The sequence below is a fragment of the Condylura cristata genome, unplaced genomic scaffold (genome assembly GCF_000260355.1).
Source record: "Condylura cristata isolate star-nosed mole 26May11 unplaced genomic scaffold, ConCri1.0 scaffold00018, whole genome shotgun sequence".
In the NCBI taxonomy this organism is placed as follows: Eukaryota; Metazoa; Chordata; class Mammalia; order Eulipotyphla; family Talpidae; genus Condylura; species Condylura cristata.
Genome location: NW_004567119.1, coordinates 23,259,231 through 23,283,071, shown reverse-complemented (window position 1 = coordinate 23,283,071; position 23,841 = coordinate 23,259,231). Strand labels below are relative to the sequence as shown.

Below are 23,841 nucleotides of genomic sequence, written 5' to 3'. Positions count from 1 at the left end.
TTAAGAGTTATTTATTTATGCATACAGAACTGGAGTACAGGCCAGAGGAGCAGGGGCAAAAATATTCTTTTAATGGCGTGGATGAATTGGATAAAAGACCGTAAAGTGAAACAAACAAATGCCACTCTGAAGTGGACGCTGGTTCACCTTTCCTTGTACGTATCTGCCTTTCTTCTCTGCCTTACATCTTGCCTTTATTCCTGGTTCCTCTTTGGCTTCTCCCTCTCGGCGGCCCCAAACCCTCCCTCCTAGCACGCTGGTCAGCTCCTCCGGCCGGCCCGCCGGCACAGCCCCGCCCCCGCGGCGGCCAGTCACGAGGAAGCGGGCCGCCCGCCGCGAACCGAGCGGAGCGAGGCGGGGTCTCCGCTGCGCCAATGGGCGGAGCCGGGTGCTCGGTCCATCCCTGCTATATCTGCGCCTGCGCGGCGCTGCTGCTGCGGGGCCGGTCGGGACGGAGGAGACAAGATGGCGCTGCGAGCGATGCGAGGGATCGTGAACGGGGCCGCGCCCGAGCTACCCGTGCCCACCGGCGGGCCTGTGGTGGGGTCTCGGGAGCATGCGCTGGCAGTGAGCCGGAACTACCTCTCCCAGCCTCGCCTCAGTGAGTATCAGGGAGCAAGACGAAGGCTGTCTCTTTGCTTTTAGGGCAGCCCTTTGCACCCACTCACCTGCTTAGCCTGCGGTTTGGAGCGGGGGGAGGGCAGCTTTCCCTCTCGCTGTCCCTTACCCACATAGGTTTCTGTAGGAAGAGATTTACGTGTCCTTTTCACTTCCGGTTCATATGTGGGCGGAGGGCAGGAGCCCCACCTGGAACATTTCCCTGGTCTTGGTGGGCTCCTGACTCCGCGCGGCCTCCGACTTCCCTAGCCTGGAGCCATCTCGGGCACTGATGCCTGCCCCTGCGGGAAGTCCACTCCTTGTCATCCCAATCTTAGTCTTCTCCTCACCTCTTTTGGTTGTCCTGGGCTCGAGGGAACGTCCCCTCCCATCTCTTTCCACTGTTATGGTGCTCTGGGCGGGTCTGGGGCTCCTGCCCTGGAGAGCGGGTAGGGTAGTGCCATCGCCGACGTGGTAAGGCCTTTGGGGATGATGGTCAGGCCAGCAGCCAGGGGGAGATGCGACTTGTTTCCTGGGGGGCGGGGGGGGGTTGCTCTGCAGAACGACACCCAGATATCAAAGAACGCTGGAACTGAAAAGTCTCCAACACATCATCTAGTCTAGCCCTCTCAGTTTACAGTGAGAAGCCCAAGGTTCTGGGACAGGACCTGTCAACCTAAGCTTCTGGGAGAGACAGGACCTGTCAAGGCTTTAGGCACCTAATTATTAGCAGAGGAAGAAATAAAACGCGAGGTTTCTTAATTCTCATTGGGCTTTTTCTATCATTGCTCTTCTACTGATCAGTTCACCTAAATTGCCAGACAGAAGGCTACCTTGGAAAAAACCAAACACCTCTCCCCATATAATAAGCACATATTCAAAGCGGATGCGAAGGTGTGATTTTATAAAGGGCTTCAATAAACCAGGTTTAAGTAACTGCTCAGCAGTTCTGAAAAGGTTCTTGATACTACACAGTAGCATCGTGTAGCATGGTCCGCTTCACAGCTATCTTAGCAATTGGGTATCAGCTTTGAAAATAGACACCTTTAAAACTTGAGAAAGCACCCTGTTTCTCTGGGTGGTGACACTATATTTGCACTGGTTAATTGCCAGAGAGCCTGCTTGTGGGTGGCTCATTGGTTAAAAAGAATTTCAGATGAAAGGTCTGGGTGCTCTCTAGTCTGACTAATCCTATCCTGATCTGTCACTGGGTCATGTGATAGCAATGCAGGGTGAGAATGAAGGAAAACACTTGAACCATAGTTGGTGCTTTTACTGGGAATCATCTGAATTAAAGAACTCCTTTTGGGCATTTATACCCACTGAGTAAATCTCTAGGAAATGAACAGATGTTGCATTCTTACAGATTTTGACAATAAATTTATACTTAACAGTTAGAAATTCTCTTTCATGAATCACACTTCTGTGCTTTTTTTGGGGGGATAGAACACAGACATTAGTGGTGCTTCTGGGAAAATAGTATTTAGGTTTAATAGTGGATTTTCATGTAAGCATTCATTGTCAATTCAGAGTAGCCACTGAAATAATAACATTGTTTACACAGCACTCCATAGTTAAGGGAAGTGAATATGATTTCTTAATGCTCTGTGTGCTTAGCCTGTGACTGAAGAACTCCAGCTGATGTTGCAACATAATGCTATAACTGAGGTGTGCAAACTGGAGGAGGAATCCTTTTTGTATCCTTCGTGCTCCACACAGAAGTTGTCTTGTGATTGTCATATAACTTGCATTTAAACTCCTTGTTGTAATAATGTGTACATTCTTACAATGGGTAGAATCAGAGTAGGGAATTGGGATACTTGACTGAGTTTCCCTTCAGTGTCTGGGTTATTCTAAAAGGCATCAATGATGTCATACTCTCAGTGATTACATTTGTATATCATCTTTTTCCTTTTTGCCACATCTAGACTTTGGTAAACAATTTTAATTGCTTCTGAATAAATATTGTTCTAGTTGAAAGCTGGTAAGATTACCATTCAGGTAATCTTTTATCATAGTTGCTTAGTGTAAGCTTTTTTGAACAAAAGAATGGAGTAATGTTTGGTAATTCTTCTATACAAACTGGATCCTGCTATAAAACAGCTTTTAGGATTATAGTCATTAATAAGAATTGAAAAATGAAATATGTAGGTTTGAAATAATTTTGAGCACACATTAGTTGAACTTTTAAAGTCACAGAAAAGAAAATTTGATTTTCTTTTAAGCTTTAAGCAAGGTTCAATAATTAATTTTATGTGCCAAACGTTTTGAATTACATACATTGTTTTAGAGCACCTAAATCAACTGACTTTTTTTTTTTTCTTAAGATTTATTTATGCATACAGAACTTGGGTACAGGCCAGAGTTGTAAGGGATGAGAGGATTCACCAGAGACAGAGTGGGGAGCAGAACAGGCAGATGGAATGAAATATACTGCTGAGGGGAGCAGTGGGGGGCGGGTCAGGAGAGGTCTGCCACACCATGTGGGTCACCTCCCTGGCTGGGGATCGAGCCAGTGCTGTATACACTGCTGAGCAGAGCAGCGGGCAGGTCAGAGGTCTGTCGTGCCATGTGGATCACCTCTCTGGCTGGGGATCGAACTAGTGCTAGAGCCACTGCAACAGCCTCACAGTGCTGTGCTTTAACCGCTTCTTATAAAGCAGAATGAATCCAACAAAAAGTCAAAGGAATCACTGACCTGCCTCTAGGGAACACAAGTAACCACTCACTGTTCAGGGTGTGGGTCTCTACCCTTCTTACACAACACAAGGTAAGGTGGAGGCTTAAGGAATAGATCCCTTGTTGTGCAATGACTGTCAAATTTTTTCTCTGAAAATTTCACAATCATCAAGTAGAGTACTAGTGTTGAACAATCTCATATCCTGCAGGAGGAAGAGGATGTCATCTAAATATGTACTTCTTAAAATCTTCACAGATCTTGGTTTTTAAATGATACTTTGTATTTATTGTCTGTTACATAGACCAGATGGGAGGTTTAACTTTTTGGTTGTAGTATGTGCCGAGTGTGTAATGTGCATCTGCTGAGTTGTCAGAAGTTCTTGCTCATCACCTGCAGATTCAGGTTCTTTCTTACCAGATGAAGTCTTGCATCCAGGTTTATGTTCAGAGTGGCCATTTTTTTGGTAAATAAAAGTGTTTATATAATTTGTGAATGGATTTTGACTTTTTTCTTAATGTCTTTTGCTCCCTTACTACAAACTGGTATCTGCTTTGGGCTGTTAGTGGTTATGGTGGGGATGACTGAGAAATATTGCTGAGGGGTGAAAGGTGGGTTTTGGTATAATTTTTCCCTGCTTTTTTCCCCCCAAATAGTTTTTATTTATTATTATGGAAAAGGTTACAGTTTGTATTTAAATTGTCTTCTAGTACCTATATGTAATCTAACTGCTAGGAATTCTCTCATATCTTTTCATTATTCTGGAGACTGCGTTCAGAAATACAAGGTTATGGAGTACTAAGCCTTAGAATTAAGAGTGGAGGAAGGGAAGCCAACAAACCAATCTTAACAGAAAAAAGCCCACTTATAATCCTGGTTCTCCCATTTAGTAAAAAATTCCTCAGAACTTTAGTTTGTTTAGGCATTAAGTGAGTATTTCAGCCTTGCCGACCTCTAATTGTGTTGTGAAGCTGAAATGAGCTTACTATCTGAAAAGGCTCTGTAAAAATATGAAGCACTCTCTAAATGTTAAGATTCATGATCTTTTTTATTTACTTTAGGTTATAACATTTATTAGTTTAGTTTTCATGTCAATTTAATTTAAATCAAGCATATTGTTGAACCTCTGATTTGTATCTGAAGTGGTCTCCTGTTTTTCATGCTTTCCAGTGAGAGAAAACTGCCAAAACAACTTTGTTAGACTTTCCCTTCTTTGTTGAAACTCTTCTAGTAGCTACCTTCCATTGAAGAAAGATTGTTTTGCAGTAATGACAAAATGTGTGCAAAGGGAAATATTGTCCAATGCATTAAATAGTAAAAGGAATTTATTTTTCCTAGCTCAATTTTCAGACTTGTTATTGGGGGTGGAAATACTACTTAAATCTTGCAAATAATTACAGGAGTCTACCAGGCCATAAAAAATGGCCAATTTTAGAATTTGAGGTAGAGTAGAGAGCTTAATTCTTGGACAAGTAACTTAATTTGAGTATCATTTTTCTCTTTTTAAGCTGGGCGTAACATTAGTTAACTCATCAGCTATGGAGATTAAATGAGAATTCCTGACAAGTACTTATTAAATGTGCACAAGTGGTGGTGTTGGTGATGTCATTTTTTGAAGTTGTTGGGTTCAGAAGATAGGGGTCATTCCTTGGTTTCACCCTGGAAAGGTTTCAGCAGAGCTCCCCTTTCAGCAGCAGGAGGCAAGTTTCCCAGGTGAGTTTCTCCACAACAGAGGTGTTAGTTACATCCAAAAGGGTAGCTTCATTGTAAAAGGGAGAGCAGAACACAGAACACTTGCATAGACACAAAGGGGCAGAAAGGGCTGCCCTGACAGGGATAGGTTTGCCCAGAAAGAGCAGGCGGCCTTGAGGAGAGCTGTCCATGCTGAGTGAGGACAGTGAAGAGAAGCCCTGGCATGGTACAGGTCACCACCGGCTGGCAGGAAACTGCTGCCCTGTGGAAAGAGCGTGGGTGAAGAGACGCACCTGCCTACTCTTAGGTGGACAGAAGGACTGCTGCCCCCTGCCAGTGCCCCCTCTTTGGGAGGGAGTCATTTCTTCATGATAATGGTTTGTTGTTGATTTTGAGTAACTGTAGAATTTGAAAGGGGCCAGGGAAACTACAATGGCCTTCAAACTCTACACTCTTCACTTTGACATCTGTGCCCCCGACACCCTGTAATAGTCTGAGACCTGGCTGGGTCTTGTGCTTTGTGACCTAGGCTTTGGCATCTACGGACCTTAGTTTCTGTAGCTGGGTTGATGGCAACACTAATCCTTTCTACCCCTACCTCCAGCTCTTGGCATTGTGTGAGCCAGGCTTCTGGTCTTGTGGCGTCTCCTTTTCTGTTTTTCTATCCTCCATCATTGGTATTAATCAACTAATCTTAAACATTACTGATTTTTAAAAAAATGATGCTTTTGATGGGGTGTAGAGTATTGTCCTCTATAATAGAAATTAGCTTTATTCCTTGTTTCCTGGAAAAGCAGTGACTAGTATGTTTTTCTCTTGGTCATGCCATTTTTCTTGTGACTGGCAGAACTTCCTAATTTTGAATGAGCTTAAAATGAAACACGAGATTCTGAAGCATTGTGGTCATAGGGTTAGAGGTTCTAAAGGAGATGCAAATCTTATAGAAAAATAAATGGAATTTTCGGAATCTAAAGGATATTATTGATAGGACATTTTATTCAAAAAATGAGTTACCTGTAATCTCAAGACTGGGCCCCCCCCCACCCCCACATCCCCAATAGTTTAAGTTTTTGTAAAGGTTCATGTTTCAGTTTTTAAAATCTGGGTTCTAAGAAAACATTTCCAATGTAACTCATTTTGTATTTTACAAATGGCAATTTTTAAGAAGTCATTGAAAACTAGAATGTTTGGATTCTCTGAAAAAAAGAACAGTAAGGAAATTTTAGAAAGAGTAGGAATTTTCAAGTGTAGATTATGTTAAAACAATGGGATATTCTGGACAGCAGAAAATCAAGTCTTAGGTGACTAGTTCATTTATTTTCCCATCCATTCAAGTAATCTTAAACATTTTTAATTTGTGATTTAGCTGTTATCCTTTGAAGCCATTTTTGAAATAATTTTTAAGTTCCAAAGCTCCCTGAGTGGCAGACTAGCTATTAAATAGTTCCTCATTCTTGGGAGTCTACATTTGTGTCGTAAATTCTTTAAGGCCTTATAAGAAATCCAGCAAGTGGAAATTCCTAACTGGTTCATAGCTTCTTATAAATTATTTTTAGACCTTGTAGTAAATTTTCTTCATCCATTTGTTTCATTTGTTGTTTTAAGCTGATCTGATTTTGAAATTGTGACTTTCTGATTACTTGAGTACTTTTTGTTTTATACCCAACTACCAAGACGCTTGACATGGAGGCGGTTCAGGCATGAGGATAGCTACCTCCTTTCTCAAATAAACAGCTTGGGTCATAGTGCTTGAGAGAGTGGTAGTGTATTCCTAAGACATCTGGAAAATCAAAAGCCTAAATTGACTTTTTTGTAAAGGATACTTGGCTAACTTGACCTCTAATCTTTCATTCCATTACCTACTCCCTTCTTTATAAAGCTCTTTTCCCACCAACAATGACTTTTTATCTTATTAGATTGCATTTTCTCAAATTCCCATTGTGAAAATTGTCACTCCTGCTGAAAGTCAAGGGTTCTGAACTTTCCTATTCCTCATCTACTTTATGAAATGGTACCACTAAGTTTTTCCTTTTCTCTTTGAGGTAGGTTTCTCCTGTGCTTTCACAAGCCCTCTGCATACTGCTGTTAGAGCTCTCCAGCTTCTTGTGAAGCTGAGCTCTTGAAGGCAAGCTGTGTCTCTGTGCCTTAATTGTTTTTATATCCTGGATTCTTAAAACAATGTGACTAACTCATGTTAATGCTTCAAAATGTTTCCTTGGATAAGGGTGGATTATGAAGTGAGGTATACAGCAAGGCTTATTTAATTCCATGAGTTTATAGTTGTTTGTTGCATATTGTAATAAGTATGATAAAGGAGACAGAAGTTTTTTGATAATACCAGAAAGCTAATTTAGGCTGATGTCAAACTTGACTAAAGCTGACTCTTCTGTGTTTCTTTCCAGCGTACAAGACAGTTTCAGGAGTCAATGGTCCACTAGTGATCTTAGATCATGTTAAGGTAATACTACTACCATCATGGTTTAACCACTTATAAAATTGAAAATGTGACACTTTTTTCATTACACTTTAATTTTTCATTTTGGTTTTTAAACCATTCTTTGGCCTAAATGTCAATGCCGTCTAGGATATAAGAGTTTTAGAACAATAGTCATAAGGCAGAATTTTAGTACTGATCTACTGTGAATTCTGTTTTTGGCCTAAAATCCCTTGTCTACCAAAACAAAAATGAACTCTAATGCTATTCATGGGTTTATTAGGCAAATCAAGTAATAATGTTTGTGACTGTGTTTTATAATCTGTCAGATATACAAGTATGTCATCTTATAACTCTTTAACTGTAGACTGTCCTGTGTTTCTTTAGTATTTGTGTTCTTTAAAGGTCTCTGAGTGAAACAGTGTTGCTTATCTCTTTGAGGGCCTGCCACTGCTTCAAGTAATGAGTAAGAAGTGATTATACCAGTGGTGACTAACGATTAGTTTTTACATACTCAGTTTGTTTTAAGAATCTTTAGTTACATAATTTTTAATCATATCTGCTTAAGAATGATAAAATTAGTAGTGTTACCTTACAAAAGAAGGTATATAATGTAGTCTGCAATTGGATATCCTGGGCTCAGTCTTCTGCTTGAAACTTTTGAACAATCAGAATACAGCAGAGAAAATAATTTTTACAATATGCTTTCTAGAATTCTGCATTAGTTGGTTGGTGCTGGGTTGGAGCGGGAGTGAGGTGGGTGAGGGAAAAGCACACAGTAACTAGATTGTTGGTAGAAGTAATGGCAGGGGTATGTTTGGTATGTGACTACCTCTACGATGCAAAAAATAAATTGAAAACCTTTCATAAAAAGGACAGTGTACATTGTCTCCTCACTGTTAATCACTGATAGTATTGTATATGACAGAGTGTCTATTTAACATGGGGATTAAGCATAGCAAGCTTACATTCTGACTGCAGTTTCATATTAGTCTTATATTTGATTTAAATCTCTATATATAGAAGTCAAACTGTATACAAGTTTAGGAAGGTAACCTACCAGTATTTTGTGAGTAAATGGAGTCTACACTTTTATTTTTTGAGGGAAATATAGGAAACATTTTTGCTTCATTATTATATATATCTTCCCCTTTTCCCCTATATTCTTTAATTATAACTATTTATTAACTATAAAAACTATATTCTTTACAACCTTTTTACTCATTTAAAAATATTTGTTTCAATTATGTAAAGTACTAACCTCAGCACAGAAAATGTGCTAGCGAAACAGTGGGTAGGCCCACCCCTCATGGAGCCACTTGAGGTAAAGAAGCACAGTAATAAGTGATGGATAAATGCAAGATGCAATGAAAGTCAGAATGGGGAAGACTTAGTAAATATATGAGAAAGTAACTTAACAGCTGAAGTTTCCTGGAATGTTCAAATGAGGAAAAACTATTTTAGTCAGTTTTTTTTTTTAATTTTTGACTTTTTTTTTTAACTTAAAGCATACACATAGGATCAAGAAACACATAATTTTACACATATGTTATCAGAAAAGAAGATAGAGGCTGCTGCCCAACTTACTTCATGAATTTAGCACACCTTTGATTCCCAAGCCAGATAAAAGGTGGTACTAGAAAGGAAAAATAGAGGTATTCTCACTTGTAGGCACAAACTAAAATTGTTAATAAGTACACTCATACATTGGATATTAGCAAAAAATACTATAACAGTTTATTCCAGTAATACAAAGATGATTTGACATTTATAATTTAGCTTACTTGTGGGTTTACTTTTAAAGATGTATTTATTTATACATAAGAGAACTGGGGTGCAGGCAGTGAGAGGATTCATCAAGGGAAAGAGTGGGAGCAAAACAGGTAGATCCACTAAAGTACACTGCTGAGGAGAGCAGCAGGTGAGACAGGAAAGGTCTGCTGGGCCATGTGGGTCAGCTCTCTGGCTGGCCAGGGATTGAACTTTTGCTCTAGTGGCTGGCTGTGGCTTGACAGTGCTGTGTCTTTAACCCCTGCATTGCCAGAGAGGCCCTACTTGTGGATTTAAACTAGACAAGGCTTGCTATAATTTTATCTGTAAATACAGGGAGGAAAAAAACTGACAAGATTACTCATTTCTTTAAAAAGTCCTCTTGAAAATAAGGAGAATACTTTGTTTTTAACCTCGTAAAATCTGTAAAACCTACTGCAATCTGTAGCAAATAATATAACTTAAAAAGAGACTGTAGAAACTTTTTCATTTAAATCAGAACAAGATAGGATATCCATAGTCATGTACCAATGTGTCTGTGTCTGTGCTTGCAAGCTTTGTTGGAGAGGTGGGGGATGGCACATACGCCATGCTGTGACAGAGTTCAAGCATTTGCAGTGAACTTTTAGTTAATGTTGAACCATTATTTTTTCCTACTTAGTTTCCCAGATATGCTGAGATTGTCCATTTGACATTACCAGATGGCACAAAGAGAAGTGGGCAAGTTCTCGAAGTCAGTGGATCCAAAGCAGTGGTTCAAGTAAGTCTGACTTTCAAAACCTGGCTGGCTAAACTTTTACCTAATCACAAAAATACGAAGAATACTGTTTGTTTTTCTAGTGATCACTGGGTAAGTATATATTTGGAGATTGATTACTGGTGATGAGGGGAAAATTTGTTATTTTGCCAAATGTAAACCATTTATAAAGCCATTCTAACATCAGATGGTTTCACTTATAAGGGGAATATAGAGGAATCAAATAAGGGATCAGGGAAATAATAATAAAATTAATTTAAAAAAATTAATGGCAACTATAAATCAGGGACATTCTGCAGGAGAAAGGGATCAAATGGGTGGGAAGAGCAGAATAGATTATGGTGATAGTACAGGGGTGAATTGGTGGTGGGAATTTTACAGGGACTACATCTAAGAGGAGAAAGCAAACATTGTACAAAAATTATCAAAGATGAAATAAAAAAACAAATCTATGGTAAAATGGCTGCCTTTTTTTTAATGAATGAAAGTGAGGGAGCCAGTCACATAGGAGAGAAGTGGAAAGCAGAATTAACCAATTAGAGGATGAAACCCAAACTAATCTAAGTCAGTTCCTTTAAATTTTCTCTTGTAAATTCTGGTTTTTAATGTTACTGATTATTGTAAATGACATTTTTCTCAATCAAAACATTCCCCTAAAAGTGTCAGCAAAACTTCCATAAAGGGCTTATAGTAAATTCTGTTTTGGCTTTATGGGGCCATGTAAGGTCTCTGATGCATATTCTTCTTCCTTTGTTTTCTTTCTTAAAAAAAAAAGTATAGAAACATTTTAACTTGCCTTATGGACTTAGCTTACAAGTATGAATAACCCTTGATCAAGAGATTAGGGATTTGTTTTATCACTGTGAATTTTTTTTTTATTACAAAGTTTATTTTTACATCATTTTGCACATTTTTTTTTCCATCTCGATTGTAATCCCCGCGGGTTTCCCATCACCAAATCACCCCTGTGCCACCACCATAGTATCACTGTGAATTTTTTATGTTAAAAATAATAGACTCTTTTTATAACTTCTTAGCAGACAAAATCTAAGTGCATACTTATTTAGATTCCTTTTCCCTTTGTGATTACTTCTCATTCATGATAGGTATTTGAAGGAACTTCAGGTATAGATGCCAAGAAAACATCCTGTGAGTTTACTGGAGATATTCTCCGAACGCCAGTGTCTGAGGATATGCTTGGTAAGTGGATATTGTTACTGATTCTGAACAGAAATCCATTTTTTTTAAATATATTTCCATAATTAAAAAAAAAAAGCTTAAGAATATTTAGATGTTACTATCTACTCTTGTATCTTGTTACTGTTTCGTAGGTCGTGTTTTCAATGGATCAGGAAAACCCATTGATAGAGGCCCTGTGGTACTGGCTGAAGACTTCCTTGATATCATGGGTAGGGACAGTAGATGGATTTCTGTGTTTGAGTGAAAATAATAATATCTATCTGTCCTATACCTGTACAAGATAGCGATGTTCTGATAGTTTAAGTAGATCACCAACAGTATCCGTATTTAGTAAATTTCATTTATATAGATGTTGTTGAAGTGAGCAGTAATTTTAATTTAATAAATTAATTTTTTACACATTATCCTGAAATTTACATAAAATATCTTTACGTATTATAAAATATCACTAGTGTACATATGAATCGTAAATAGTAAAACCATAGCCTTGAAATGAGGATTTCTCTTTGCTGTATATTTCTTTTACTTTGGACTGTATTTTGTGACTCTGAAAGACAAATGGGAGAGCTAATTCAGACAATTTCAGGTTTCAAAAATAACTAATTTTTTTTTGTAGTAAAAAGAAATAATATATATATAGACATACTAAAATTTCCCCTTTTGGAAATGCTTTAGGCCAGCCAATCAATCCTCAGTGTCGAATCTACCCAGAGGAGATGATTCAGACTGGCATTTCAGCCATAGATGGCATGAACAGTATTGCTAGGGGGCAAAAAATTCCAATCTTCTCTGCTGCTGGATTACCACACAACGAGGTAAGGACTAGAACCATTCGGTGTAAAATTTAACAAGGAAAACTCCTTAACCGCTTTGTTCTGTCAAGAAATCCAGTAAAGGGCTTTCAAAATAGATACCCAGTGTTACTCTCTATGCATTATTATTGTTTGTGTAATTCACTTACATTGAATCTTTGTCATGCATGCTGTATTTTTATTGTTTACTCTTAGGAATCTTTGCAGAAGTACAAAATAGTTTTATTGAATAAAATCCTCTAAAAATCCCAGTTTTATTTGTAATTACGGTTCCAAAAAGTGTAGCAAAAAAGTTATTTTGTTGTAGAAATGATATTTTAGACTTAAGTGCAATTCTTTTGTATTCATCAGATTGCAGCTCAAATCTGTCGCCAGGCTGGTTTGGTAAAGAAATCCAAAGATGTAGTGGACTATAGTGAGGAAAATTTTGCAATTGTATTTGCTGCTATGGGTGTAAGTATAAATTTTTTCTGTTTTGTATGACATTTAAAATTAATTGCTTATGATATTAGAACAGTGTTGGAAAATATATGTGTATTGTTGAATTTATTTCTAGGTAGAGCAGTTGGAATTTGGCATTTTGGACAGACTAAGGATTTGTTATTAGACTGAAATTTTAGAACAGTTTTTTGTGCCCAAAGTGGGCTATTTTCTGTTGGCTGAAAAAATTTGGGGCATTTCAAATTTTAAAAGAAGGAACTTTGTAGATCCATAATATGCCTTTCTCAATATAAGTTTGAGAACTTTTCTTCCCCCAATGCTAATGAACTCATTACTACTCAGGTAAACATGGAAACTGCTCGATTCTTCAAATCTGACTTTGAAGAAAATGGCTCAATGGACAATGTCTGCCTCTTTTTGAACTTGGCTAATGACCCAACGTGAGTAAACAGTTCTTTTCTTTTCTTTTTTTTCACCCAGGCTTCTTCTCAAAAAAAGTCACCTATGTTAGAGATGTAAAAAATGCATTAATGAAAGCAGTGTGAGTCCAGGAATACTGTAATTCTTCATTTAAGTTCTATGCCTACTTCTTCCTCTTTTTTAAAGGTTTATTTATTTATGCATACAAGAGCTAGGGTACAGGCCAGAGGTACCAGGGGTGAGAGATTTACCAGAGACAGTAGGGAGCAGAACAGGCAGATATTCTGAAATACACTGCTGAGGAGAGCAGCGGGCAAAACAGAAGTCTGTTGCATCCAGTGGGTCAGCTCCTCAGCTGGGGATTGAACTAGCGCTGCAGTGGCTTCGGATAGCTTCATAGTGCTGAGAATTAACCCTTTACGCCACTAGGGAGACTACCTCCTTCTAAATAGTTCTTTGCCTTTGGGAAAAATCACTTACTCTTTACAAAAATGTGACAGATTATACTTGTCTCATAAGGTAGGTGACCATGCATATTTAATAAGCTGATATGTATGTAATCCCAAACACTGTCTGTACTTAATAAATGACCTTTTTCTCTCATGAGAAATTGGATCTCTGTTCTATCCCTTCCTTCCTATTTCATTCTCAGTTTTGAGAACCATAGAGTTCTGAAAACTTACAGAGCATTTATAAAATAATATAACTTTGTGGCACTAGTAATTATTGCTATGTAAATTTAAAAAATAACTGCTTGCTTAATAATTTTTGAAGTAATAATTTACCATCCTCATTTTCTTTAAGACTTTAAAATTATTATTATTTCCAGAATCATTTTGTTTTGATACTATTATTTCCAGAATCATTTTGTTTTATTTTATTTTGAGTGACCTAGGACTTAATGTTCCATTTCAGTATTGAGCGAATTATCACTCCTCGCTTGGCTCTAACCACAGCCGAATTTCTTGCCTATCAATGCGAGAAACATGTATTGGTTATCCTCACAGACATGAGTTCTTATGCTGAAGCACTTCGAGAGGTAATTTTTTTCTCAATTAAAATAAATTTAATTTTTATCTTGTTCTTTAATCATATTTCTTTAACTTCATTGCTTATAAGTAGAATGCCTTAGCCAAAAAAGAAAAGCACAGCTTACTTTCTGTCAATTTGATTGAAATGACTAGAGGATGAGATTTAAATTGTTAGGCTGTTAAATGTATTTTGAAAGTAAAATTTAAACCTATTTATCATTTCTGTCATACTCTCCATGGTTAAGACTTGATTCTGAAAGAGTAAATGATGCCAGAAGTTTATCCAGTTACTCCCAGGAAGTTCTTTCTTTGTCTGAACTTTGATTTTCTGACCCTTCTCAGAATTCTGTTTTTAATGGAATTTAAGAAATAATTTTATTTAAATAAATTAAGGCCATATTTATTTAACAGCAATCTCTTTAGAATGTATTCCTTCAGAAAACTCAGTGCTTATTTAGGAACAATATTGAAAGTGTTGTATTTATCACCCAGAAGTTTGGGGTGTTTGTTCTTACGTAGGTTATTGAAATTTTGAATAACTTACTCTTTAAAAGGGAGAGACTGCTGAAGAGATATACTATATAAATATCTTGCTTCTTAAAATGTCCTAAGCTCTACCACCATATCTCATTTCCTGTGCTGTTTTAATCTAGTGTTATTTTCAGACTTTTACCCCATCAATCATAGACCAGTTTTGAACTATTAATAAAGTAATATTTTAAAAAATACATAACTTTACAAGTCCACATTTTAAAAATTCAACAAAGATTAAAAGTATCCTGTGAAATGTTATTAAAATTTTCTAAATAGTTTTTCTGAATCTTGGTGCACATTGGTAGAAGTTAGTCTGCAGACAGGTTGAATAGCACTGTTGTAGCACTCTGAGAGATACCACAAGAGCACTTAACTGTTGCATTTAATGCTTTAGGGTTCTTGCTGGTTGTAATTCATATATAATGTGCTCTGTGTGCCCCTCAGAAAAAAGCCTCTTACTACTTACTTTGCACAGACTGAACTGCCATGGAGGTCTTAGGAAACTATTTTTCTGACCTTTAGTACAAGTGTCATTGGGGTTAACAACGTAATCTTTCTCATAGGACTGTTGAGAAGGTAAAATAATAGCTGTAAAATACCTCAAATGATTCTTGGTATGTATATGTGTTATTTCATTTTGAGATTTTCAACATTAGCTGACATAAATATGGCAAGATCTGCATCATGAGATAAATCTTGTGACCTAACAATGTTCTCTTGTCTGTACTTCAAAATTAACTACCTCTGATTTATACAGCTGCAAGCAATTTTTCTTTTAATAAGCTCTTTGAAGATTTGCATCATGGCATTATAATTTTAGCAAAAAATTTTCTGGTCACGTTATCTACATTTTTTGTTGTGAAATAATTTGATTTTATGTTGTTAAAAGATTTTCCTACATTGTCTCTTAGAGACAGTATTTTAAATAAATAGGACATTTTCAGTTATGAAGTATAGTATGTTAATACAAACATGTTCTAATCAAGCTTTACTTTTCATATTCTGATATGTGATATCTTCCTTGACTTACTATCAGGTTTCAGCAGCCAGGGAAGAGGTTCCTGGTCGACGAGGTTTTCCAGGTTACATGTATACAGATTTAGCCACAATATATGAACGCGCTGGTCGAGTGGAAGGTAGAAATGGCTCTATTACTCAAATCCCTATTCTCACCATGCCTAATGATGGTAAGTTTTGCTTTGTGGATCACAACCAACCTCATTATTGTAAAGACTTTAATTCTAAGATGGAGGACCCTTTACCTTTTTGAGTTGAAATTATTTTGAGAGCTAATCTTCTAAGAGTCTACCTTAACTAGTTGCTTGTGCCTAGATAAAATTTTCTTTTTGTGGTAGAAAAAGAAAGTTATTTTGCAACTTCAGTTTTTTTTGTAAGGTACTGTTGAGTTCCTGCTATTTGCATAACACTGGTCTAGATAACCAGACATATTTTTTAATGAATTAAATTTTTTCCTTAATGTTTTTATTCAAACTAACTGGATACTTTCAATGTGCAGCAGTAATTTAAGGCAGCTTATGTTAAGTGCCTAATAAAGAACATCATAGCAGTGGTGTAAGACTAGAGACAGTGATCACCAAAGACTGGTTAAATACTACTTTCTTTCATTATGTATGAGAAAGCTCACATTGCAGGCACACCTGAGTACATAGGATGGCTCCTGGGGTCACACTCTCTGGCATCCCCCTTACAGCCTTTTTGTCTTTATATCATTTTTTAAGAAGCATTTTCATCTACATTGTATTTTCTGGAATAGTGAAAAGTCACTAATTGAGCAGTATTCTAGGTGCCTTGTAAACATGAACCTATTTGATCCTCATAGTAACTGTGAGGTGGGTGCTAAAATTTGAGACACAGGGACATTGTAATCTGTCAAGGTTAGGACAGGCAAGTTGAAATTCATGAGTCACACAAGCTTAACAGGTGTGAAATGTCTTGCTTTGTGTATCCTTTTGGGTGCTGGCTGCATGGTGTTGCTTTACTTGTTCAGTATCCTTGTATTTCCATGTTGAAATGTTGTACTGAAATAACTTGTAAACTAAATAAACTGGCAGATCTCTCCAAGAGATCTTTTTGTTTAAAATGTAACTTTATATATATTTGGGGAGAGATATAACTAAGAGAACTAGTACTTTTTTTATGAGTGCCTCCAGTTTATCTCATATGCCAACACATCTTACTGTGCTCCAACCAAATAAATTAACCTGCCTGGCATGGTAGCTGCTATTGTCCACATTTGTCTAAGTTCTGAAGTTAATTAAAACTGAAGTTTTTCAGTTATATTAGCCACATTTCAAGTGCTCAATAGTCACATTCAGTTGGTAGCTACAATATTGGACGGCACAGAGATAGAACTTTTATGTCATTGCGGAAAATTATCTTATTTAGCAATGTTCTAGGTAATGTAGATAATACTTCTGTATGTCTGGTTATATGAGCTGACCACTTTAACATCACATGCTTTCCTCTGGTAGACATCACTCACCCCATCCCTGACTTGACTGGATACATCACAGAGGGGCAGATCTATGTGGACAGACAGCTGCACAACAGACAGGTACTTTGCACTGTCGTGATGCTGTAGCACTTAACAGGTCTACTTTCAGTTACTCTTCAGTGACTTTGACTTTGCTCTTGAAAACACTTTTGTTTAGAAGATATCAACTTGAGTTGTTTTTTGTTTTTTGTTTTTCAAGATTTATTTATTTATTCATACAGAACTGGGGTACAGGCCAGAGATGCAGAGAGTTAGAGGATTCACCAGAGACAGAGCAGAGAGCAGAACAGGCAGATCGACGAAATACACTGCTGAGGGGAGCAGCGGGTGGGTCAGGAGAGATCTACCACGCCATGTGGTCACCTCCAGGGCAGGGATCGAACTCATGCGGAAGTGGCTTTACATTCTCAGTGCTGTGCTTTAACCCGCTGCGCCACCAGGGAAGGCCACAACTTGAGTTGTTTTTAATAGGACTGTCAAATTGTTATTTCTGGATACTAAAATCTGGATGTGTCTAAATGTGACAGAATTAAGAATTACATTTTACTCTTCTTGTGTCTTAACATAAAACCAATAGTTTCAACTTTTTTGGATAATTCTTTTCCATAGTGGTATAGTCTACCGATCTTGTTATTAATAGGAAGACAAATATTTAACAGTTCTTTAATGAATGGTGGCTTCTACTATCAGACTTTATGTGAAATTATTGTTTTTTTATGTATTTGGCTTACAAGTCAGAGTTCAAACCATTTATGTTTAGATTTGGTATTGCTAATAGTGTAAGGTACTATTATAAATTAAATATAATTACAAAATAATTTATAAGATTTCAATATAATCATGTACTGCTTCGTAGGTTTTCACTTTTTGGCCTCTAAAGAAGTATTGAACAAGAATAAACATAAGCAGTGTCTCTTACTACCTTTTCTTCTAATAAAAATATATTAGAATTCATCTGGGAAACAAATGCAGATATTTTATGTAATTTAAGGAATAATAATTAATTTTGAAATACTTTATTACCAAAAATAAAGTGTGAATTGTGAATACTAGTGCTTTTTTTCCCTCCCCAAGATTTACCCACCCATTAATGTGCTACCCTCATTATCACGGTTGATGAAATCCGCTATCGGAGAAGGAATGACCAGAAAGGATCATGCCGATGTGTCTAATCAGCTGGTATGTATATCCTTTTAAGAATGGTGTTTAAAGAGATTAAATAAGTTTCTCAGTCCTTTCTTTCTGCTGTCTTATACCTGTTTGTCTTTCTCTTGTGTGACTTTTCCCCGATTCAAGTAGGATTTTGATAGAGGCTTGTTATGGAATGCATAGTCATTTGTTAGAACCATGCAGTCTTTTCTCATGAGGGTAGAGAAACCAATATTAAAAATCATGCTTGAAACCTACCTTTTTTTTTTAAGATTTATTTATTTGTGCATACAGAACTGGGGTACAGGTCAGAGGTGCAGGGGTGGTGAAAGGATTCACCAGAGACAGAGTGGGGAGCAGAACAGGCAGATCGTGACAGTACACTGCTGAGGGGAGCAGCGGACAGGTCAGGAGAGTCTACCACGCCATGTGGGTCACTTCCAAGGCAGGTGGGGATTGAACTCATGCTGAAGTGGCTTTAGCTTCTAAGTGCTGTGCTTTAACCCACTGTGCCTCCAGGGAAACCTACTTTTAATGCTGTTTAAGGAAGTTTCTAAATAAAATAAGGTCATTTTAAACTTTTTTTTTTAATAATATAATAGCTCATTTTAAACATTTTTAGTAAGCTTAGTCCTTTTCCTGGAAGAATGCTTGGTGTATTTCTTGCTTGACCTTCTGAGAAGTCACCAGAACACTGAAGAATACAGTTTTATATATTTAGTCAAATCCTTAGTTTCTTTAGTCAGATGAGATTGTACACCAAGCACAGATTAAAAATAAAACAACTTTGACTATAAAGTTGTTGCTAAATCTATCGATATCATATTATTCTTGAATAAAACTTTGAGGTGTAGTTCTCCATGGTAACAAGTATAAGTTCTGACTTTCAAATGTTCTTTAAAATATGAGCTCATTAAACACTGAGCGAGTTTATTTCGTAGTGTTAATGTCTGCATTTTACATATGTGAATATTCCCTTTGAATGAGACTTCTTGATAATAATAAATCCTGATACTTACTATCTGACAGGTACTTGTAAATAATGTGAGATTTCATCTGTGAAATTAGCTTCTTATGGAGATTGCTATAGCAGTATCCTTAAAAAGCCCAGATTACTGTTAATATCTATAAATAATCTTATCTTTGTTCATATAAACCTCTTTTCTCTTTAGTATGCATGTTATGCTATTGGTAAAGATGTACAAGCCATGAAAGCTGTAGTTGGAGAAGAAGCCCTTACCTCAGATGATCTTCTTTACTTGGAATTTTTGCAGAAGTTTGAGAGGAACTTTATTGCTCAGGGTAAGATGACTCTTTCGTTTGAAACATAAATGGACTTTTCCTCTGTCTGAGAGAACTTACTTGCTTTCTTTTCGGTTTTCCTGCTGTTAGAGGAGAGGTGTCTGTGCAGTTGGGCCTCTGCCTTGAGCGCCGTTGTTCAGTTATTTCTCTCCCATCTTGTTCCCTCCTTACATCCAGCCTCCTGCTCTGCTGCCACTTTGCAGTTTTTCCTTATAACTTCTCAGTAACTAGCCCTGGCTTTTCTCTGATTCATTATTTTAATCTTTCTTCTCCTTCCTACTATGTTTATGTTCCCAAAGTTAAGTTACCTGTTGTGTCTGTACTTTTTTTAAATCTAGTTTTCACTTTTCCCCCTTTGTGTTGACTAACTTGCTCTGTGTGCAGGTGCGCTCTACACCTGTCACATTCCAAGGGGCCCCGTGCATGCCACAGTCCCCTCACACGCAGCAAGGTCACAACTAACATTGTTTTCCCAGCTAACCAGCCACCTGCTCAGCAGCTCCTTTTCCAATTTCTGTCTCCTGTGGCATGACTGTTGTCTTGTTAGGCCAACCTCAGTAATTGGGAGTTATTCTTTATCTTTCTTTATTTCTTTGTTCTTGCTATTCGTTCTTTATTCTCCAAAGATCAGTTATTTGCTGATTTGTAGTGTTCTCCTTTAAAATACTCTTTTCTGTTTTCATTCTTATTAATAATACCTATGCCAGTGCTTCTCACATTTTAAAAGACCTCTGAATCAACTGGAGATCTTATTAAAAATACAAATTCTGATCAGTGGATCTGGGTGGGGCCAGGTCTGTATTTCTACAATTTTCTGGGTGTTGTTGAAATGTTAATGTCTGACCACAGTTTAAGTTTGACAGTACTTACAAGTCATACGGCCTCGTCCAAACCTTTGTCTCATCTTGCCTGACCATTAGTGTCACCTCTTTACCAGTCTCCCCTTCTCCCTGTATGCCAATACCGTATAAATTTGTTACTGATTTTATTGCCCTTCTACCAAAAAAAAAACAAAAACCTTGTATAATACTTTCCTTACATAGTGTATGGAAGGTTCTCAAGAGTTTCTATTTGATCTCTGCTGTCACCCCTGTTAATGCCAGTAATGTTCTGTTCAGCCAATAGCAGATACAGAATGAAGTCCATGGAATAATGCAGCCAGTGCTGCTCAGGGTCTGTGCCCTTTTCTACTTTCATTAGATATTTTTCATTAACATTAAACTTAATAGGAGTAATAAATACATATAATTGTGTCTTGCATCTTTATAGTATAATATATGTTATATATTTACATATTTATAAATTTTATATATTAAATTTGTTTTTTAATGCAGAAATTTAATATCTTAAGATAATTTTCTTTTTTAAAGGTTTTATTTATTTTTTTGCATAAAAGAACTGGGATATAGGCGAGAGGTGGTGGGGGTGAGAGGATTCATCAGAGACAGTGAGGAGCAGACAGGCAGATCTTTTAATCAAGAAAAGAACTACGGGCACTCTGATGTTACAGAATAATACTTTTTTGTAAGGTAAGGATAATTCTGCCGTTAAAAATAATAAGTTTGAAAACATTCATATCTTCAGGTGCTCAATAGGCATTTAAGGTTTTCTGAGTGCTAGGCTCCCTCAAATTCAGCCTCTGTTCTTGGGAAACTGCTTTTCTCACTTATTTCTGGGCAAAACACTGGGCCCTGTTTTAATTTAGTTATAAATTAGTAGGCCTAATTGATTTAGTTCATGTCCAGTTGTCAGGAGCTCCCTTCCCCACACTAGAGTGTCTGCTATCCAGCCCACAGGCCTCTCTTTTTCCTCTGCTTCCGGTGCTGTTTACTTCATCAGCTTCACCTTCCACAGTTGCATCCCGTCTTGGGATACCTAACAGCTCTCTTCTTTTTTATACTTCATGCCCACATGCTAGTCGTAGAATGGGCACTGAATAGCACCGAGAAGCTGGAAGTAGTTTGCCTTTATTCATTCAGTCTCAATTTTTTGTTAGGTCCTTATGAAAACCGCACTGTCTATGAGACTTTGGACATTGGCTGGCAGCTACTCCGAATCTTCCCCAAAGAAATGCTGAAGAGAATCCCTCAGAGCACCCTGAGTGAATTTTACCCTCGAGACTCTGCAAAACATTAGCTGCTGTTTCATCGCTGGCTCGATACTCTTGTGAAATATTGGTTCTGTTTTCTTTATTCCTTTTGCACTCCCTCACCCCACCTTTGTGCTGGAGTTTACTGTGTTACCCTGTGATTAAAAACAAAGCGTAGGTAACATATTGTGCCAGTGTTGCAATGTTTTAAACGGCTAACAGATTTAAAAATATCTCCTATTCAGAAAACCTGGATTTTCAGTGCTTTGTTTGAAGTCGCTGCAGGGGTGAAGGTGAGGTTTCCTTATTGGTGTATGTATTTGTACATAGTGGTGTATTTACTTGCCTAATAATGTCCTTGTTATTTGGGCCTCCTAGACCTTTCCTTGAAATCCCCTCAAGAAAATCACTCTTTGAAGTTTATAATGTTTTGATCTCCAAATTAGGGGCAAGACCAGGTCCGAGGGACTCCCTTGGAAAAGCCCAGAGCGTCTCTCCCGCACATTGGGGTGTGGACCACTGCGTACCTCGTTCTGTGCTGTATTCTCCATTCTCTCAGCAGATGGCTTTTTACTGTCCACCTGTTCTTTCTTGTTTAATGAGTAGACTGGAACAGGAGTTTCCTTTCCTCATTTTTATTTATATATTAGTTCAGTCTCTATGTCTCACTGTTCTCCCTCCCTCTGGGTAACAGAATCATGCAGCTTTTGTACAGCTGGTATGATCTGATAGTAGTGAGATACATATTTTTAGTTGGGTTTCTGTGCAGAGGAATCACATAATTAAATAGCATTGTTGCTTTATAAGAGTTGGAGTACAATAAAAATAAGAAAGGGTTTAAAGGAAAACCTACATCTGTTCTACATTGATATGCTTAACAGTGGGTATAATTTTCTAAAGTGTTTACCGGATGCTGAAAGGCAAGATGGAGTGGAGAAAGCTCTTCTGTTTATGGGTATTTTAAGCTGAAAAAACCCCTATTTGGTTCTGCTTTCTCACCTGTCTTTGCCTTTTCAGGATTATCTTATGGAACAAGTGATAGTGTTTAAAAGCTTTAGCATTTTACCTCCTGCTCTTTCTGCTGCGATCCCTAAACTGTCTTCCCTGCACTGCTGCCATGTCTGCGCTTTGACCTCTGTGTTCTTTGCTGCTGGGGTGCAATAGCAGCTTCTCTACTCTGTGCATTCCATCTCTTGAGTTGTGTAAAGTTCTCTACTTTTTTCTCTGAGGGTGCAAGGGGTGGGGGCTGGGTCAGCATGATTATATTTTAATGTAGAAAATGTGACATCTGGAGCATACAAAATGAAAATAAATGTTAAATTAAATGGAAGCTACCTAAAATGACTCTGTATCTTCTAATTAGAAAAACAGTAGACACAAGCAAATACATATAACAATGTCTTTTGATTCGTACTGTTGAACATAGAGCCAGTATGTGAACCCCTGTGTTATTGGGACTATATAGAGACCTACATGGCCTGTATTTTATACTTTCTTGCTCTTTCCGGCTGCCCTTGGTTGAGATATACTACAGGTTTTCCATAACATTCTTTTGTTTCAAACATTATCAAAATGTCATAAATGAAAAAGGATGATAAGAAGAAAATGAAATGTCTATACATGTTCTTGAGAGAACGTTACCTTTTGTAGGAAAATTTAAATACAAAAAAGCTGTTTAAAAATGAAAGGCATGTTCTGTACTCATTTACCGACTCTAGTTTAAATTTCCAGCCCTTTGTCCAGTTTGGGGTTGAACACCTCCTGCCATTCAAGCAAACCCTATGGTGGTCTCAGCTGCCCCCTCCTCCACATGGAGTCCTGCAGGAAAAACTGTAAACAGGTGACTGATGTGTAGATGCAGTGAGAAATCTCTTCCAGTGACTAAGTCAGTCACAGAACTTTGTATTCTTAGCAAGAATGACAAATTGTCCCTGGAAAACTTGATAACATGTTTTTAGACACTTGGATAACCTAAGAATTGTTGATCCCTCTCTGATCAGTCTGCTGCATTTCCCCTTTACGGGAAGAACTTCTATCTGTGACACGCTGTGAGACTGAAGCACAGAAAAAGAAGACCTAGAGTTGGCTTGATTCCTTTACAAGAGCCTAAGGCCCCACAGCCATTTGCTATGAGTAGCAGCTCTCCGTGCATCCCAAGACGCTATGTTAACATATCCAAAAGTCATCCCTAAACTGGAATGGGATCTACAGATTTCAACCACTCTCAAAACCAGGTTTTCATAGTGTTGTTAAAATCCCAGTATTTTATTTTATTGACAGTAGTTTTGTCAATGTGAACAAAAGGCCCTGACGGACTGCTGTCAACTTCTTGGTTCACGCCGGAGGGTAAGCCCTGAGAGGGAGCTAAGTAGGGTTTTGTGTACAGATAGTAGTCTCAGAATGCTTCTTGGTAACATCCTG

The 23,841-nt window shown here is 37.7% G+C and overlaps 1 protein-coding gene across 1 annotated transcript; it reads left to right on the top strand.

The window, feature by feature from the left end:
- Positions 1-244: 244 nt before the first annotated feature.
- On the top strand, positions 245-23,090 carry ATP6V1B2 (ATPase, H+ transporting, lysosomal 56/58kDa, V1 subunit B2). Its single transcript, XM_004685430.2, has 14 exons — positions 245-601; positions 7,369-7,424; positions 9,832-9,930; positions 11,034-11,127; positions 11,259-11,336; positions 11,803-11,942; positions 12,291-12,392; positions 12,723-12,820; positions 13,716-13,839; positions 15,402-15,552; positions 16,858-16,940; positions 17,955-18,059; positions 19,202-19,331; positions 21,328-23,090. The coding sequence occupies exons 1-14, from the start codon at positions 466-468 to the stop codon at positions 21,465-21,467; spliced, it is 1,536 nt and encodes a 511-aa protein (XP_004685487.1). The 5' UTR covers positions 245-465; the 3' UTR covers positions 21,468-23,090.
- The last annotated feature ends 751 nt before the right edge of the window (positions 23,091-23,841 follow it).

What these genes read in the sequence shown, in the direction of transcription:
- ATP6V1B2 (XM_004685430.2), top strand. Translation starts at nt 466, where the DNA reads ATGGCGCTGCGAGCGATGCGAGGGATCGTGAACGGGGCCGCGCCCGAG. An exon ending in CCTCTCCCAGCCTCGCCTCA is followed by an intron (nt 602 to 7,368) that starts GTGAGTATCAGG and finishes GTTTCTTTCCAG; the next exon opens with CGTACAAGACAGTTTCAGGA. An exon ending in AGACTTCCTTGATATCATGG is followed by an intron (nt 11,337 to 11,802) that starts GTAGGGACAGTA and finishes GAAATGCTTTAG; the next exon opens with GCCAGCCAATCAATCCTCAG.